The 20,171-nt window shown below is 46.1% G+C and overlaps 1 protein-coding gene across 1 annotated transcript; it reads left to right on the top strand.

Annotated features, from left to right (window-relative positions):
* Positions 1–3,457: 3,457 nt before the first annotated feature.
* PTX4 (pentraxin 4) lies at positions 3,458–19,211 on the top strand. Its single transcript, XM_035131095.2, has 3 exons — positions 3,458–4,049; positions 12,481–13,294; positions 14,446–19,211. The coding sequence occupies exons 1-3, from the start codon at positions 3,894–3,896 to the stop codon at positions 15,084–15,086; spliced, it is 1,611 nt and encodes a 536-aa protein (XP_034986986.2). The 5' UTR covers positions 3,458–3,893; the 3' UTR covers positions 15,087–19,211.
* Positions 19,212–20,171: the final 960 nt, after the last annotated feature.

Below are 20,171 nucleotides of genomic sequence, written 5' to 3'. Positions count from 1 at the left end.
GAACTAATATCAGTGTACTGGAAGAAGCAAAGATCACCAGTGTTGAAGCAATGATTATTCAACATCAAATTCGTTGGACTGGTCATGTTGTGCGGATGCCTGATTATCATCTTCCAAAGCAACTACTCTACTCCAAACTTAAAATTTGTAACCGTAATGCTGGTGGCTTAACAAAAGAGGCTCAAAGACTCTCTCAAGGCAAATCTAAAAAAATGTAGTATAAACACTGACAACTGGGAAACACTGGCCTGCAAGCGTTCCAATTGGAGAACAGCATTTACCAAAGGTGTCATGGGCTTTGAAGACACTCGATCTCAGGACGCAAGGGAGAAACGTGCTAAGAGGAAGGCACGCTTGGCAAATCCAAACCGTCATCAGCTCCCACCCGGAAACCAATGTCCCCACTGTGGAAGGACGTGTGGATCCAGAATTGGCCTCCACAGTCACTTACGGACCCATTGTTAAAACCGTGTTTATGGAAGACAATCTTACTCGGCTACGAGTAATTGCCAAAGAAGAAGATTGGCAAGTCATATTAGCCCTATACTGTATTGATGGGGCCTCAAGCTCAGAGTGGCTTCTGACAACCTTCCAGTGTAGTCCAGTGTTGCTTTCCTCATGTTGCAAGGAAATGAAGGGATGAAGCTAAGACTGTGGACTACAACAACCCTGCAGTGCAGCCCACTATTACCCCCATTATCATCCCTTGTATGCAGGTGGTGAGCAGAGGGTGAGAGAGAGAGGGGATTATGACAGCCCTGCAGTGCAGTCTTACCGATCTCCATGTCACCATCTGGGACAGGGGTTAGAACAGGGGTCCCCAGACTTTCCGCGCAGTGGGCCGGTGCCCGCCGTGCTCACTGCGCGGCGGGCCGGAGGGCAGGGGAGTGCGCGCGCAGCGGGCCGGAGGGCGGGGGAGTGCGCGCCCGTGCGCATGCGCACACGCACACGGGCGGGAAAAAAATCGCCGAAAATCGCTTGTGCGCATGCGTATGGGCCTCCCCCGACCCAGAAGTGCATCGGAAATGACCTCTTCTGGGTCGGGAGAGGCCCATACGCATGCGCAAAAAGGATTTTCGGCGATTTTTTGCCGATTTTTCTTATCGTCGCCGCGCCACGCGCCGTAAGAGCGGGTGGCGGCAGCGGGCGGCGGGGGTCGTCGCGGGCCGGATTGGGAGGCCGATTGGGCCGCATCCGGCCCGGGGGCCGTAGTTTGGGGACCCCTGGGTTAGAACAATCCCAGTGATCCCTAGGCATCGCGCGTGGGCTGAGGCTCACAAACCAGTGTCTTGCCTCTGGCTCCAGCAAAAATAAATCCAATTAAATGGTCGTCTCCTCAAACTCCACACTGAAGTTGATGCAGCTGAATGCTTTTGCTGCCCTCTTCTTTCATGCAGACACCTTGTGCTTTTACTTCTGTAGCAGTGTGAAGAGGACAGCGCAAATTAAGCACAAGAGGAAACTAGGAGGCATTGTGTCATCCCTGGAGTCCCTAACCTTTTCAGACCTGGGGGCACATTTGGAAATCTAAAAATCTGCTGCAGGTACCACAAAATGCCCGTTTTACAGAAGAAAAACTGGTGATGCGCAGGACTCCCCAAACCCAAGAAAAATATACCAAAACAAAGATTGCAGGGGGTTGGACTAGATGACCCTTGTGGTCTCTTCCAACTCTACAATCCTATGATTCTATTACATCTTCCAGGTCATGTGGCCAGCATGACAAAGCCGCTTCTGGCGAACCAGAGCAGCACACGGAAACGCCCTTTACCTTCCCGCTGTAGCGGTCCCTATTTATCTACTTGCACTTTGATGTGCTTTCGAACTGCTAGGTTGGCAGGAGCTGGGACCGAGCAACAGGAGCTCACCCCGTCGCAGGGATTCGAACCACCAACCTTCTGATCGGCAAGCTCTAGGCTCAGTGGTTTAACCCACAGCACCACCCTGAACCCCAATATTTCTGCAGCACCAGCAGTCGTGAAGTGAAGAGGGCCACATGTCTATGGCCTCAGAGCACCTTTTATTCTCTTTGTAACCCCTGGATAAACACAAGGTATTGAACCAAGTTTCAGATAGCAAAGGATTGCAACATTCTGAACTGTGCAAAAATGCCAACTCTGCCCAATTTTGCTACCTGTGGACCAGGTGAGCAGGTTGCTGAAAGCTGGTCCTCATTCCTTGTTCTCAAAGCCATGCATTCCCATTTTCCATCCAAGGGCCATGTTGCCAAGTGGGCAGACTTCTGGGGGCCACGTTCCACTGGTGCGGGGAGGCAACAGAGGTAACCCTTATCTTTGCACAGGAGGCTAAATCATCAGCATTTATTAAATTTGTATACCGCCCTTCAGCCGTAGAGTCCAACCACACAAAAATCGGAGGTTTCTTAACCTCCACTTTTCCATCCAGTTCAAGGATACATTCCAGCAAGGCCAAAAAAGGCAACCTCGAGTAAATTGTGGGGCGGGGCCTTGTAGGGGGACGGGGCCTATAGATAGTCCCAAAGGCTGTATGGGGAGGCCTGATAAGCCACATTTAGCCCCCAGACCTGAGATTCCCCCTCCCCTGGATTAGCCTCTTTGGCAAGGCAAGCATCTCTTTCAGATGACCTGTTTAATGATTTGTTTTTGGGGAGATTAGATGACGCTGCATCAAGCAGCTGTTTCCCACTTTCCTGAGTGGGGGAAATCCACTTTAGGGGTGAGTGGGGGGAGTTAGTTTTGCAAGAGTTCTGAATCAGCCTTATTGGCACAGCCTGAATTTACTGAATACAGTGTTGGTTGTCAAACCTTCGACTCCTGGAACCGCTTGAAAACCAAAACTCTTGCTTCTGATTGGCTGCAAGAGCTTCCTGCACTCAAGCGGAAGCTGCGGAAGCCGTGTAGGACATTCAGCTTCCCAAAAAGTTCACAAACTGGAACACTTACTTCTGGGTTTGCAACGTTCGGGAGCCTATTTGTCCAGGAGCCAAGCTTTTCGAGAATCAAGGTACCACTGTAAAAGCATACCTTCCAAGTGCCCCGGAACAAACAGGACACCCCATTCTTCCCCGCACGAGATCTCGGTAGCTATTTTGGGTGCTGTGCTCTCGCACTGTGCAATTGCCCTGAAAAAGTCCCGGGGGGAGGGGTTGAGATATCACACAGCCCCCCCCCCAAGTGCATGTTTCTGGGTGCTGTGTGAGATTTTTTCCCGAGAAAGGGTGAGAGCAAGGCGCAGGTCACATGACACACCCAGGAGCCCATCCCGGAAGACACATATCCTTGATTTACTTCCGAAAAAGTTGGTAATATATATGTGTGTGGGACGTGTGTGTGTGTGTGAGAGAGAGAGAGAGAGAGAAAGAGAGAGAGAATATAAAGAGTGAGCCCACAAGGAGAAGGGGGTGACAAAGGATGAGATGGTTGGACAGGGTTCTCAAAGCTACTACGGTATCATGTGTTTGACCAAACTGCGGGAGGCAGTGGAAGACAGGCGTGCCTGGCGTGCTCTGGTCCATGGGGTCACAAAGAGTCGGACACGACTAAACGACTAAACAACATATGAATGAAAAAATCAGCCAACTTAATGACCAGGCTTCTCCTGATTTCCAGGTCCTGGAAGGAACTCCAAAAACCAAGCCAGGTTCTCCCTCCCCCAAGTAATGTTTCTAGGCGGCTGCCAAGCTCTGAAACTAAACTTGGCTTCTTGGGAATGCCAGAGAAGTCTGTGGAACTCATCTATTCTGAGAACAAACTAGGGTCTCTTTTTAGCTTGGTGGGAGGACCTTGGGCTTCTAGAAGCAAAGGAAGGGATCGCAGCAGCCACTTTCCGAATAGCATAGTGTTAAGAGAGAGGCTCTTCTACAGAGACTGAACCCTGTTTTCTGCGTTCCCACCTAGAGCATCACCCCAAAGATGTGCGTGGCTCTCGGGATGCTGGGAACACGGAAAATGTTGTCCATCTTCATGATCCTTGCCGCTGTCTGTCTTCAGGGCACCTTGGTCCAGCAGCCTGGGACAGCGGAGCGAAGGAAGCTATTCTTCGAAAGGTTTAGACGATTGGAAGAGCAGGTGAGCCTGGCATGGACTGTCATTATCCTAACTTCACCAAATAATGTTCTTGATAGTGGATCCCTCCGTCTGACCAATGTCAATCTGTATCTATTATTCTGGACTCTGGAATGTGTTGACCAGGGGTCCCCAAACTAAGGCCCGGGGGCCGGATGCGGCCCAATCACCTTATAAATCCGGCTCGCAGACGGTCCGGGAATCAGCATGTTTTTACATGAGTAGAATGTGTCCTTTTATTTAAAATGGATCTCTGGGCTATTTGTGGGGCCTGCCTGGTGTTTTTACATGAGTAGAATGTGTCCTTTTATTTAAAATGCATCTCTGGGTTATTTGTGGGGCATAGGAATTCGTACATTTTTTTCCCTTCAAAATATAGTCCGGCCCCCCACAAGGTCTGAGGGACAGTGGACCGGCCCCCTGCTGAAAAAGTTTGCTGACCCCTGGTGTTGACAGTCTAACCTGGGGTGGAAGCAACCTGTTAAACTCATTCGCAAGCTAAAATCCAAATCCGATCATTCAAAATTCCACAAATACTTAATTTGGTCAAGACTTCAAATTAAACCGCGAGAGTTTGCCCCTTACTTATGTACAAGGTTTTGTTACCCATGTTCCCATCTCGTCATAACATTTATTCTAGCTCAGTAATACTAAAATGGTTGAATTGCACGACGTTTCGAAAAACCAGCTTCTTAATTATTGGTGTTCATGCCTTTTGGACATGTAGGTCGTGTATCGAGTATTTTTCCCCCCCATACCAAGTTTGTTTGCTTTTCAAAATTAAGGTGCTAGATTTCTTACCAGCCCTTCACAGTAAGTTCCCAGGGCAGGAGACAACAATATAATATATAGTTACAAAAACAGATAAAACAATTACAATAATATATAGAAAAACAACTAGTGAAATCATTCCAGCCAGAACAGAACAGTAAGTTCTGTGTGTGTTGCACAGAATGAAGACAAGCTACCAAGGTCTTTGTTCATCATCAAAGGCTGGAAATTAATTTTCCCCATTTTATACCTTTGATTTGAAATTAGCATTATTCCTGGCACTAGAAGATATTGCTCTAATAAAATATCCAGGTTATCTTTGAGGTGCTCTTTTGTTCTGCCAGAATGTCTTCTTGTTGGGCTTGTTGGGCCTTTTCACCTGTTAATTTCTCAAGAGAGCCGATCGTACAAGGGGACTTTGTAGTTGGATTTCTAGCTAATATTTGTTTGGGTTTCTCCAGTATCCTTCAGCAGGCAACACCACGCAGTTTGCATTTAAAAGAAGATCTAAAACAATAACCGCCTAAGAAAGTAACAGTGCAGGATTTACGCAAAGCATAGTGGCACATGAGCTATGCCTGCACTATATGAGCTTATTATATAACCTCTGCCATTTACATCCACCTTTGTCCAGCTGCCATTTTCTTGCATTTGCAAAATGATGTATTGCATAAATAAATTACAAAACCTGTTATGTCCAACTGACCTGCTGGAGTTAACAGAACAACTGCACTATTATGCACCTGCCCATGCTGATAAGAAAAAGTAGTAGTCCTTGAGGCAGGATTCAATTCAGCTTGCATTAATTACATGTGACCTTACCTAATTCACTGAAATCACACAGCCATACTTTGAAATTCTTCAAATTTTGCATTGCACTTCTCCAGCCAATTAGTGTGTCCAAAAATGCACATGCAACTGTACAATGTATAATAAAGACACGTGTTAGTGAAAATTACATTAAAAATACATTATTGCTTTGCAAAGATGTGCATATTGGACAAAGCTGCAGGCAAAAATGTGTCTATTACAAATAAAATCCGGATGAATTTTCATTAGGACTTGTAATCTTTGTTATATGTGAAGAGGTTTACTTAAAACTGGGAAGATGAGAAACCAGAATTGACAGATTCACTCATCCCTGCTCAGAATGCTCCTTGCAAGCTACTAAAGAACCATATCAAATACATTTAAAGCACATTTAATGCATATTACCCCCCCTTGCAACAATCCTGGGAGCTATAGTATCCCTCTCACAGAGCTATAATTCCCAGCACCATTAACAAACTACAGTTCCCAGGATCCTGGGGGTGGGGAGCTATGTGCTTTAAAAGTGTGTTGGATGTGCTTTAAAAGTATGGTGTGGATCTGTCTCAAATGAGAAAAGGATATGTTTAGCCTGGAAAAGAGGAGACTGAGACAACTGCCTTCAAATATCTCAGGGGCCGTCACGTGGGAGATGTAGCAAGCTTGTTTTCTCCTGCCCTGGCAGGTAGGACTTGAACCAGTGGCTTCAAGTTACAAGAGAGGAGATTCCGACTCAATATCAGGAACGAACTCCCTCAGAAGGTGGTGGACTCTCCTTCCTTGGAGGTTTTTAAGCAGAGGTTGGATGGCCATCTGTCAGGGATGCTTTAGCTGAGATTCCTGCATGGAAGGAGGTTCCGGTTTCCGCCTGCAGGAATGGCGGACCTGTTTTCCATCTCTCTGACCTTCGTAAGGAATTTGGCGGTTGCTAGGGGAGTAAATGGCAACCCCCTACCCTCTCCGGGGGTTACGGAGAGGGGCCGCTGGCCCGCGATGCCCCCAGACCCACTCCGACTGTTTTTGGAGTGGGGGGAGCTTGGGCTGAGCACTTACGAGGGCCAGGACTCCCGGACGCTAATCTGCATGGCGGGGATTTCCATGGTTAAAGAAGATAATTAGGCTTAAATCTATGGACATACTTCAGAAGGAGGGGAAGAAGCGCTGTTTACTGCTGAGAAATTTATGCTGCTGAGGGAGAGGAGTCAAAGACTGTACTGCATCTGGAAGAAGGATTGATGGGGACGGAGCGATAAGGGAAGTGAGTTTTTATTTTTTCTTCATATATGTTGCCTCGTACCTTCCCGGACGCGATGTCCTGGCTTGTTTGGAGTGAAAGAGAAGCAAAAGACTGTGTGAGTTGAACTTTATAACTGTTGTTACTGAGCATATTTTTTAAAGATGTGGAGTTGCCGATGAGAAAAGCCCCCCCCTAGTCGGACGGAAGGAGTTCTGGACGCGTTCGGAGGATTTATGAGCTGTGACGCACTTTAAATTGGAGCAGCGACCTGAAGCTAAGTTCAGCTATAGGGCAAGGAGATCCATTAATTTACCAAGAGTTTATGGTTTGATGTTTGGGTCTCCTGCCTGGAAAAGCTGTAAATTCTATAAAGATCGTAAATCTTCATGGCTATGAGAGAAAACGAAAGTGATTTGAGCTTTTTAAGATGGCGCTGCTTCGAGCTGCTTCGACGCAACAGGGAGCTCCACTAAGAAGATTTATGGGGAGGCTGGACTGATTAACTCACACAGGAGAAAGAACATCTGTGAAACTTTGTTTGATATTTATCTCAGCAGCTGGGAAACAATCGGATGAAAGTGGAAAACATCTATGTGACTGTAAGGGGAAGATCTGGATTATTATGAACTTGGAGGACGATTTGAACTTTAGAAAAAAGACGGCAGTGGACGGTTGCGAGGAATTCCCAATTTCTTGAAGCATGGGAACCCAAATAAAAAATTCTTTAGATGATTTGGCATAACATTCGGTCTGATTGATATATATATGTGTATAATTTGAAATATTGAATGTGATATAATTGGTTTTAATTGGAAAATTAATAAAAATATTTAAAAAAAAAAGAGATTCCTGCATGGAAGGGGGTTGGACTAGATGACCCTTGAGGTCCCTTCCAACTCTACAACTCTATGATTCTGGGATGAAGACTGGGAGAACACCCTTGGGAGTCTTTTCCCACATGGGGCCAGGGTCCTAAATACAGTGATACCTTGGTTCCCAAATGGCTTAGTTGTCAAACAAATCAGCTCCTGAACACCGCAAACCCGGAAGCAAGTGTTCCGGTATGCAAATGTTTTTCAGAAGCTGAACGTCCGACGCAGCTTCCGATTGAGTGCAGGAAGCTCCTGCAGCCTATCGGAAGCCGCACCTTGGTTTTCGAACGGTTTTGGGAGCCGAACGGATTCCCGGAATGGATTAAGTTCGAGAACTAAGGTACCACTGTATCACAAAACCATTTGAACCGAGATGAAATAATAATAATAATAATAATAATAATAATAATAATAAATTTTGTTGGCCAAGTACATTTTCCAACATACTTGGAATTTGTTTCGGCTACATTGCAATGTAAACATACACACACTGTTCCACTCACAATACAAATAAGCAAAGAAACCCACCCATAATTGACCTCCCCTTCAGCTACACATCTACAAATTTAACAATTTAATGGCACAAGGGGGAAAAACTGTTCCTGTGCCTGGCCGATTTTGTATACGAAGACCTGTAGCGACGTCCAGATGGGAGTAAATCTAGCAGACGATGACCGGGGTGTAAAGGATCAGCTGCAATTCTCTCTGCTCTTTTCTTAACTCTGGTAGCATAGATTGTCTCTGTTGTAGGCAAGCTAGCACCAATTACCCTTTCTGCAATTCTTACAGCTCGTTGGAGCCTTTTCTTGTCTGTCTTGAAGGCTGTACCGTACCAAGCAGTAATAGAATTACAGAGAACAGTTTCAATGATGCTTCTGTAAAATTGGATCAACACTTCCTGGGGCAATTTAAATTTCCTTAGTTGACGCAGAAAATACAACCTTTGGTGGACCTTTTTATTTTTTTATCTTTTTTATTTTTTAAAAAAGAAAAATATCTTTTATTTCAAAAATTTAAAAAAAATACATCGAATCTTCACATACACAAACAAAATATAAAATACAAAGCAAAACAAAACCAAAATCATACATGCCAAAACAATGTCTCAAAATGTATTCTAATTCCACTAATAAACAATGCTTCCAACCCTTTCCATTATATCTGGTTCTTTTTCTTGTTGTTTCTCACAGGTTTATTTACATCGGTTTAAACTCTTTGTCTTTTCCACTGTTTTTTCCACTGTTTTTTTCTTTTTTATATTTTACAGATATCGTTCTAATTCTGCCAATAAAATATTGTTATTGTTATATGTTTTTAAATATTCCCTAAAGATTATCCATTCTTTTGATATTTTTTAGTTACCTATGTCCCGCACCCAGCCCATTAATTTTGCTAATTGTAAATATTCAATCAATAAGGTTTGCCACTCTACGATGGTTGGGGGTAATTCATCTTTCCATTTCCTTGCAATCAGTGGTGGACCTTTTTAATAATACTATTGGTGTTGCTTGACCAATTTAACTTTTGAGAAATTATAGAGCCCAGGAACTTAAAGGACTCTACTACTACAACCATGTTAAATGAAAACCGTTATGGTTCAGCCGGGGGGGGGGGGGAGCTTTCTGACTAGCACCAGTACCAGTAAAGACAAGGGCCAGGAGTCCAAATGGGGAGTGGCGCGGTGGATGTTATGGTGTGAGTTGTCTGCCCAGCAACCAGCTATAACAGGCGCTGATAAATAAAGCAATTGATTCTCGAGAGGCACCCTTTCCAGGACTAGCAGGGACGGCTCAAGGAAGAGTCCCGATTTAGAGTAATGAAAGGGAGCGTCGTGGGTTGTTGGGTTGTTGTTCTATCTTCAGATGGGGCAAACAACCACCCTTGCAGGCCCTCTGGCGCTACTGAGATAATAGCGATAACACGCAGCTGTGGTCGAAGCAGGAGGCATCTGTTTGCGATCCTTGCCTCTCTGTGATGCTCAATAGAATGCACCCGCCCAAAATAGTGGAATCAGCAGCTGGCGGCAAAGAAGTCTGGGTGCCGCTCCAGTCGCCGTGATTCATTAGGCTTGGGGTCATGTTTCCCTTTAAAAGTTAGTGGGAGTAGCTGCTGTTGCGATATCTATCCAGCCTTTGGGAGCCCTGCTAGGATTAGCCCATACATAGCCTCTTGCCAGCAACCACAAGCGTGTGTTAGATTGCGCTTTATTATTAATGATAATAAACTGAGGCAGTGTACACGCCATCCATTGAAGCACGTGGTTGCTCATAAAGAATCTGGGGGGCCTTAGTTTGTCAGCGGTGCTTCGAATTGTAGCTCTGTGAGGGAGTAAACTGCATTTTCTGGGGGAAGCTAAGTGCTTAAGTGGATGGCCTAGAGTAGAATAATAATAATAATAATAATAATAATAATAATAATAATAATAAGTGCTTTTTTTTCTTAAAAATGTTTAGCAGTACTCTCATTTTGACTCAAGAAAACCACCATGTTATAGTTCAAATTGGGGAAAATAAATACAGTAAATGGACAAAAGTACAAAGATTCACAAAATGTTTAGGGGTATGTATACCCCTGCATACCCCCAGAAAAAAGCACTTATTATTATTATTATTATTATTATTATTATTATTATTATTATTACTATGGCAGTCTGTCTACAATTCACAGGCAGCCCTGTACAGAGAAGCCTTTTAAAGTGCAATGTTTTATTATGTTTTTATATATTTTGGAAGGTGCCCAGAGTGGCTGGGGAAACTCAGTCAGATAGGTGGGGTACAAATAAAAGAATTATATTTCTATTGCTATTGTTTTTACTAGAATGGGAGCCAATGAACAAGAGCTACCTTTTCACCTAGTTTGTTTTCCCCACAGCAATATTTCATGGATAAGGTGAAATTCTTGGGGGCAGGCAGGGGAGAATTGCAGTGGCCAGCCACATCCCCGCCAACAATGCTCAGATGAAAATAGAGCCATTTCTCACTCCCCCCCCAATTGACCCACCTCAAACCCTCCCCCCCCATTTTTGTCCCCGCTCCCCTGCAGAGCATTTCCTGTCATAAGAAGGGCAAGTGCCATCACCACAATGGGGCATGGCACAAACTCCCTCCGCTGTCCTGAGAAAACCATTTAACCCCCCTTTTTTAATCATTTGGTCGATTTGCAGGAAGGAAAAACACACACCGACAAATAAATTTTAGAAAGGGACAAGATTAGACGCGGTGCCGGATTTATGTACAGTCATACCTCGGTTTAAGTACGCTTTGGTTTGAGTGCTTTCAGTTTAAGTACTCCGCGGACCGTCTGGAACGGATTAATCCACTTTCCATTACTTTCAATGGGGAAGTTTGTTTCAGGTTAAGTACGCTTCAGGTTAAGTACAGACTTCCGGAACCAAAGCAACTTTTGCACCACCCCCCCCAAAAAAAACCTCCAAAACCTTGGTCAGCAGCTCCCCCCAAAAACCCAACAACTCTGGGCACTTTGTGATGAATAAGGGTTTTTTGTTTTGGTTAGGTTAAATAATTAGTTTTTGGTTTATTAAATACAGTTATATATTACAATTATACATTTTTGTTATTTAAACTAGAAATATCGTGAAATTATGGGTTTTTTTCTCGAAGTGACACACCACCCGAGTTATGCTCGGTTTTTTGGCGAATTTTGACACACCAAGCTCAAAAGGTTGCCCATCACTGGTATAAGCTAAACAAGCTATAGGTTAGGGCACCACTCTCTTGGGGGGCGCCCCAACAAAATTAAAGGAAAAAACCCTGGATGTACATTTCCAAAACCTATTGATTTCCAGAGATGTACAACAGAGGGTTGGGGGGACCTTTGGCCCTCCAGATGTTGCTGGACTACAACTCCCATCGCCCCTGACCATTGGTCATGCTGGCCAGAGGCTGATGGTGAGTCAGAGCTCAGCCGCACCTCCAGGGCACCAGGATTCCAATCCCTGGCCTATCAGGAACTGCTATGAGCAGCTATGAGCAACTTTGAGGAACAGCTGCTTCCCCAAGGGAGCTTGTCAACTAGGAAATAATAAACGTGAAGGATCAGAAATAGCAAAATAAGCCCGTTAATAAGTCTAAGTCACCCGTGAATGGTTTCCAGTTAACACTATAAATAACGGCAGCCCTTACTGTAGAGATATAAATAGAGTTGGGTGAATTCATGGGCTCCAAGGAGTCCAGTGGAACAATGTAATCCTGCCGCCAGATCCACAGATCTCGCTCAACCCGTTTCACAAGTGCACATCAGATTGTCATGCTCCTGGGAGTGACTTCGGTAAGTCTGCTCTGCCCAGCTCCATGCCTTTTAATGACATTTCGGAGCTACTTCTGGGTTCGGCGCCATGCACATGTGCACGATTGTGCATCATTCGGATGCGCCTAAACTGGGAGCGGCCCGTACTTGGCTGGACAACTGCACTGCAAAATTTGCAATGGGGAGAATTTTGAAGGAGGGCTGCGTTTCGGCTTGCAGCTTGCTTCCGAAATCGCAGATTTAAGTTGGCTTGCCTTTCAATGCAAGCGGAATCAAATTTCTCCCCTGTTCCTACCTGGAGATAGTTCTGGGAGCCAGATAGAAAGGACTTAAGGGCCACCTTTCGCTCTCTGCCCCTTCCCTCAACCCTTTGCTGATGCAAGTCTGTATCTGCAGTGTGCCTCACCTCCCCAACATTTCTAGGAGCCCTCCAGAAACCTAACTGGGTTTTTCTCCATTCCCCCCTCACCCTGTTTTCCAGTTCCGGCGGTTCCAGGAGGTCACCCTGACGCGCCTTCAGGAGATTGCTGGGAATTACAACGTCTCCTACAACATTGACGCCAAGTTCGAGCAGCTGCTGAGCAAGCACCAGGGCCTGGAGTCCGCTGCCAACGAGAGCCACGCAGCCATGCAGGAGGAGCTGAGCCACTTGAAGGCTCTGGTGAAGAAGCTGCAGAACAAGAGCAAGAAGCAAGACTCGAAGCTCGGGGCCCTGGAAGAAGCCTTGCGCGAGAGGGACCACGAGAAGGTGGCAGAGCTGCAACAGGAGAGAAGACTCCTGGCCAACTTAACTCAAGAAGTTGAGAGCCATCGAGAGGACACCCAGGCCGTGCACGCTGGCCAAAGGATTCTCCAGAAAGCCCTGGAGAGTCTTCAGGATGCCCTGAAAAGCCAGGGCAGCAAGCTAGATGAGTTGGAGCAGCAGCTCAAGAGCCCCGTGCACAATGAGGTCCTTCTGCCTAACCACCTAACTGCCACTCAGCTGCTGAACCGCGTCCCCCAAGAGCAGGAACCAGAGGCAGCCGGCGGGCAGAACCCTACCGTGAAAAAGCTCCACGGCAAGCAGCGCCAGAGGAAGAAACTGCTCCAGGAGAGCACGCGGCTTGCAGCCCTGTCTCAGGGCAGGGGGCTGCAGAGCAGATCCCCTTCGGGTCAGGAAGCTCCCCAGCAGCAGGAGGCAGAAGCGGAACGGCCTCCTCTGCCGGAGCCACAAGCGCTCAGGCAACAGGAAGCGGTCATGGACAAGGCCTCTGAAGAGCAGGAGCAGTCAGAGGCGCCTCGGAAACCAGGGACAAGTACGTGTAGACGAGCTGCCTAGGTTTATCCTCCCGGAATGGCCCAGCTAAGCTACCTAGAGGTGGTAACAGCAGCAGTGCTGTAGTCGATAGCCATTGGTAGACTTTGTGACCTGGGAGATGGGTCAGTCGGTAGAGCATGAGATTCTTAACCTCAGTGCCGTTGGGTTTGAGCCCCACGTTGGACGAAAGATTCCTGCATTGCAGGGGGTTGGACTAGTTAACCCTCAGGGTCCCTTCCAGCTCCATAGTTCGATTATTCCCTCGCCACCTTTGGTCTTTGGAACTTATCTCTCCCAGAGCATCTTCCCCGAGAGGGAACAATTTGGGTCCCATCCACATCATACATTTAAAGCATTCATTAGGACATATCCAGGCATCTGCCCACTTCATACCGTTATTAAAGCTATAGCTAATGGCTTAAAGCTATGTCTAAATGCTCCATAGATAATATAAATAATACTGGCAACAAAGGGCATCCATGATGTGTACCTCTAGAGCAGGCATCCCCAAACTGTGGCCCTCCAGATGTTTTGGCCTACAACTCCCATGATCCCTAACTAACAGGACCAGTGGTCGGGGAAGATGGGAATTGTAGTCCAAAACATCTGGAGGGCCGAAGTTTGGGGATGCCTGCTCTAGAGAGAGTATTTTTTTCTGATGAGCATCCATTGGCTGAGTTATTAGCTGAGAGGGCATGTAGAATCTATACTTATCCTTTGTCTAACTATTGGACTACATCCCCAAAGTTCCAATATTGCTTTTAAAATTGCCATTTAATGCAGTCAAATGCTTTTTCAGTGTCCATAAAAAAAGAAATGCTCCCATTCTTTTGATTTTTTAAAAACCATGTAACTAACCTTTGTTAATTTATTCACACTCTGAGCCATTCTTCTGCCTTTTGCAAAGCCTACGTAATTTTTCAACGTATTGATAACATTTCACAAATAATTGAAATTTTGGTCCTTCTCTTTATATCTTAGATGAGCAGTGCTATTGGTCTATGACAATGTTTTAAGGTCTCGGGCAGGGGCGGCTCCCAGATTTGACACATGTTAAACTTGTAGCCTTGATTGCCTCTCTCTCTCTCTCTCTCTCTCTCTCTCTCTCTCTCTCTCTCTCTCTCTCTCCCCCCCCCTCTTTCCCCACAGTCTGCAACGTGGATTCCATGCTGTTTTTCCCTAATGCTTCCACCGAGAACTTCGCCACATTCACGCCAGGTTTCCAGGCCGGCCTGCTTGAACTGAGCCTCTGCAGCTGGGTCAGCACCAGTGCCAACTACCTGGGCACCATCCTGTCCTATGCCACAGAGGATAATGACAATAAGCTGGTACTCCACGGCCGTGATGCTGCACCCCGAAACTCCATCCACTTTGTCATTGGCGACCCTGCTTTCCGGGAGCTGCCCGTGGGACGGATCCTGGATGGCAAGTGGCACCACATCTGCGTCATCTGGTCCTCCATCCAGGGGCGATACTGGTTCTATGTGGACAGGAGGTTGGCTTCCATGGGCTCCAAGTTCCAGAAGGGCTACGAGATTCCCCCCAAAGGGTCTCTTGTATTGGGTCAGGAGCAAGACACAATGGGTGGGGGGTTCGAACCCTCGGAGTCTTTTGTGGGCTACCTGGCCGGCCTTGCCATATGGGATCGAGCGCTCTCACCCGGAGAGGTCTCGGGCATCGCCATCGGAAGAGGCCTGCCCCGTGGCACGATCTTCACCCTGGCAAACGTCTCTGCCCTCCACGGAGCGATGCAGAAGGTGAACTGCACTTGCCTCGAACACTGCCTGTAATTCTCCCCATTACATACCCACACAAGGCAACCTGCAACACAGACAGCTAGGATTAGCTCGGGAACAGGGTGGGGTTGGGGTGCCGCTTCTCCTGAAGTATAATGTGGCAAAGATATTGTTGAAGGACGCTGCGGCCACCTTGGAGGCAGATGCCTCCGCCAGCAGCAAGTTCAGAAGCCAGAAAGAAACAGATAAATGAGCTCTCAGCAAACAGCACAATGGATGGGAGCTCAGAACGCAGTTTACACCACAAAGTGTTGGGGATCGTTCTCTTGCCTGCCGTTTAGCTCTCCTGTACCTGCTGCTCTTCTGCCCTTGCAATTTCCTCTCTCCATCCCCTTTGATAGTCTCTGGTTACTTCCAGCCGACCTGGTTTGAAAGCAAACACCTGGTGCATTTAGTTTGACAAAGCATTGTCCGTCCGGATAGCAAACTCAATCTGGCAGCAGGTTAGACAAAGTCAGCTAGTTTTTCCAGCATCCTTTCTAAATGTTTTATCACGTTACATCAAGTACTCGATATACCCCAGTTTCCCAGTGCATTTGACTGTCCTTGCTACTAAAAAGTCTGATTTTTTTTAAAAGCGGGTTTGTAAGAGCACCAGATCCACTTTAATTGCTGGTATGTGATTGAATCCCACCAGAAAATAGCAGCAGTCTGGATCCTAGAAGCGCCCCCAGCCCTCTGGGCCTCATCTCTGAAGACAGACTTGCCATTTCTCCCCCTCAGCCTCCTGCCGCTTCAGTCTCATTCTGGATTGATTGTAAAAATGGGCAAGCGAGTTTCGAGAACCAAACTGACATGTTGAGAGTGAAAGCTGGGTAGATCCTGTCCGGTTTTTGGCAATGTATTGCCAATGCATTTGGGGGGGCAGTTGCTGAAGCTGCAACAGCAGCAACAACAACACACCTCTAATAGCACCACTGCAGTATAGCGGGAAGCATGAGAAGTCAAGATGCAGAAAACATGACAACACTTTTAGTCAATGGGGCTTGTGCAGAGGACTTCCTGGTAGCTTGTGCAACATCTTATCTTTCTTAATTTTTTAAAAAATAATTTTCAATTACAAAAATCCAATATATGCCACATTATATCAATACCAAATTACCATTCCAATTCAAATATCAATCAATTAAAATGACAATTACACTTTTTAGATAGCCCCCCGCGTGCTAGATTTCAAGGTAAGATAATTTCATTTAATTCTGCTTCCAAAGTCTTATTTAATCCAATTACATTTCAATATTCATCGCAATCCCTTATACAACAACTACTGTACAATGTTTTTGCCTGTGCATCATCTTATCAATGAAGTGAGCGGTGCGTTTGGATTCCCCACCTCAGCCTAGGGCAGGGACGGAAATTGATTTTGCTTGCATTTCAATTAGAAATGCCCGATTTGAACTTCTCGAACCGATACACGAACTGAAACAGCTACCCTTCGAAATCCATGGTTGTCTGAATTTTGCGATGTGGTTCTTTAACCAAACGACGTGTCCGAAAAGGCATATACTTAAAGAGTGCATGGAGATGTATATGTAAGTGAAAATAGCATATGATGTTGCATTGCTTTGAGAGGTGGGGGAATGCTTGCCAAAATGGACATAGTAATCAGAAGAACTGCATGCAAAACTGGTGGATTTTCATGGATTCAGCAGCAAAAACCTGCACATTGTTGTGGAAATGTAGGGAACTGAATTTAAGATTGGAAAAATGGGAAACTGAAAAGGACACATTCATCCCTCTGTGCCTCAACGCCTGCTTCGGTTTTCTGCCTGCACTTATCCAGGTATTAGCACTGCAAGGTGGATGACCTGAAGACCCCACAATATTTATCTCCCAATGCCACGGTGTAGTGGCGCTGGCACCTTCCTACCCTATGTAAAAAATACAATTGGCAGCCATGCCACTCCGCAGTTTCATAGGGTTGGAGGGGGGGCATGGCTTTCCTCGGCCGTATTCTGCTCAGAAACTCTGAAAGGCTGAATATTTGACTCAAAGTACACATGGTGTGAAGAAATATCAACCACCTCAGATATGCTGATGACACAACCTTGATGGCAGAAAGTGAGGAGGAATTAAAAGAACCTATTAATGAGGGTTATAGAGGAGAGCGCAAAATATGGTCTGAAGCTCAACATCAAAAAAACCAAGATCATGGCCACTGGTCCCATCACCTCCTGGCAAATAGAAGGGGAAGAAATGGAGGCAGTGAGAGATTTTACTTTCTTGGGTTCCATGATCACTGCAGATGGTGACAGCAGTCAGGAAATTAAAAGATGCCTGCTTCTTGGGAGAAAAGCAATGGCAAACCTAGACAGCATCTTAAAAAGCAGAGACATCACCTTGCCTACAAAGGTCCGTATATAGTTAAAGCTATGGTTTTCCCAGTAGTGATGTATGGAAGTGAGAGCTGGACCATAAAGAAGGCTGATCGCCGAAGAATTGATGCTTTTGAATTATGGTGCTGGAGGAGACTCTTGAGAGTCCCATGGACTGCTAGAAGATCAAACCTATCCATTCTTAGGGAAATCAGCCCTGAGTGCTCACTGGAAGGACAGATCGTGAAGCTGAGGCTCCAATACTTTGGCCACCTCATGAGAAGAGAAGATTCCCTGGAAAAGACACTAGGAGAAGGGGACGACAGAGGATGAGATGGCTGGACAGTGTTCTCGAAGCTACGAACATGAGTTTGACCAAACTGCCGGAGGCAGTGGAAGACAGGAGTGCCTGGCGTGCTCTGGTCCATGGGGTCACGAAGAGTTGGACATGACTAAACGACTAAACAACAACAACACATGGTGTGCAGTGCATGGATTTTCCTTCCTGATGCAGTTAGGGTTTCAAAAACTATTATTGTTAAATGAAAAGCAGCTGTAAAAAAAGCAGGCCAAGTTGGAAGCAGAGGACCTGTGCAGCAAGTGGCTGCTTAACCTTCCTCCCGCCTCCAAATTCCCCCCTTTCCCCTTTTGCTGCAGGGGAAAATATACAGGATCCATCTCTCTCTCCCCTTATGAGCAGAAAAGCAGCTGGGGTGAGGCAGGTTTGAGCAGGGAGGAGATAGGGAGTACATAAAAGGATTAAGCCAGCCCTCCAGACACCGATTCTCCTCTTCCTATTTCAGCCTCCCATTGACTGCTTTTCATTAAAAAAAATAGTGGAAGGAATAAGGGAACTGACCATCACATATGTAATTTCCAGCATTCTTGCTTATTGCTCCAAACACATCTGTACTGGAGAGGACGACTAAACGGAAACATCCGCTGCAAATTTAATGTAAAGTCCTGCCATGTCTACTGGAAAATCAGGACTTCATATGAGACACCGGCAAAGATAATATGGAAAGAAATACATTATAGCAATGAGCTCCCTCCAGATGGACAATTATAATCTTCTTCTCCCATGTTTCCCACTATTTTGTACTTCTCCTGTCCGGTTCCAGCCCCACCGCTCTCTGCTTCCACAGCCCCAAGCCATGTTTAATTTTGCTATATTGTATAAAGTGAAATACATATTGGAGAGATGAGATCCACTGTATTCTCCTCTTATTATTGTTGCTCTGGCTTCTATCTGTCTGTTTTATCTAGCTGCGTTTGGAGTACTGCGCCTCCTTACCTCAAGAAGGATGCTGTAGAATTTGAAAAGCTTCAGGGTAGGAATGGAGAGACTTCCATGTGGAGAAAAACAGGGCCTGGGACTTTTTAGTTTAGAGGAAAGGTGTTGAAGAGGGGACATGAAAGAGGTGTACAGTACAAGAAAACCGCCTCTCATAATACTCAGGGGTTCTAGTTACAGGTAGGTAGCTGTGTTGGTCTGCCGTAGTTGAAGCAAAATTTAAAAAATCCTTCCAGTAGCACCTTAGAGACCAACTAAGTTTGTCCTTGGTATGAGCTTTTGTGTGCATGCACACTTCTTCAGATACTCAGGGGTGTCCAATGAAGCCGAATGTTGCAAGATTCAGGACAGATGAAAGGAAGGGCATCTTTGTAGAGCATGGGACTCTTATTCTCAGGGTCGTGGGTTTGAGCCCCACATTGGGGAGAAAGATTCCTACATTGTAGGGGGTTAGACTAGATCAGGGGTGGCCAACTCCCAAGAGACTGCAATCTACTCGCAGAGTTAAAGAACCCCTTTTTTGGGGTTCAGGCAAAGTTGTTGAGCTTTTTTATAGGGAGGAGGAAGGCCCCCAATTTTGGGGGGTGCAGGACAAAAATGTTGAGCTTTTCTAGGGGAGCAAAACTTGCTGAGCTTCTTAGGGGGGAGCCTGGGATCTACCGGTAGATCACGATCTACCTGTTGGACGTGCCTTGACTAGATGATCCCAGGGGTGGGGGGTCCCTTCCAACTCTACAATTCTATGTTTTTATGGAACTCATTCTTGCAGGAGGTAATGAGGGCCACCAACCTAGATGCCTTTAAAAATGAATTAGGCAAATTCATGGAAAATAAGGCTATTGAAGGCTCCTAGCCTCCACAGTGAGACACACGTTTCCCATCTGTTTTCTAAGTAAATATGAATTAACGACTGCCAACACAGATCCATCCACTCAGGTCAGGAGTGGGGAACCTGCTCCTCTCCAGACGTTGCTGGACTACAACTCCCATCAACCCCAACCAATGGTCACGTTGGCTAAGGATGATGGGAGCTGGAGTCCGACATCAGGAGAGGCAGAGGTTCTGTTTTTAAAGCCACTTCTCGAGTTCTTTCCCTCCTCACCTTTGAGAATGGTGCAAGTCTGCAGAAAGCAAGAGATTGGAAGGAGAAAAATGGAAGCGAGAGGCAGGAAGATCAGGTTGGCGTCTTGGTGACTCAGGATCATTTGTCCTGCTGGCTCATGTCCGGTCACTGGACTTTCCACCCTCATCAGGTTTTCCCCAGACAGATGGGCCGGTTCAAAGGAGTTGCTGGGGAGCAGGGAGGCCTCTCGCTTCTGAACAGGGACAAGGCAGTTGGTGGTGGGAATTGATTCAGTTCACATTTAAATCTACGTATTTCATACCTTCCAAAGCAGTGCGCAAACTGAAGCACAGCACTCTTTCTTTCAAAATTTGCACCCCTCTACGAATTTTACAGCACAGCTCTCC

Source organism: Zootoca vivipara, chromosome 14, assembly GCF_963506605.1.
Source record: "Zootoca vivipara chromosome 14, rZooViv1.1, whole genome shotgun sequence".
NCBI lineage: Eukaryota > Metazoa > Chordata > Lepidosauria > Squamata > Lacertidae > Zootoca > Zootoca vivipara.
This window is presented reverse-complemented; position numbering and strand designations above follow the sequence as displayed.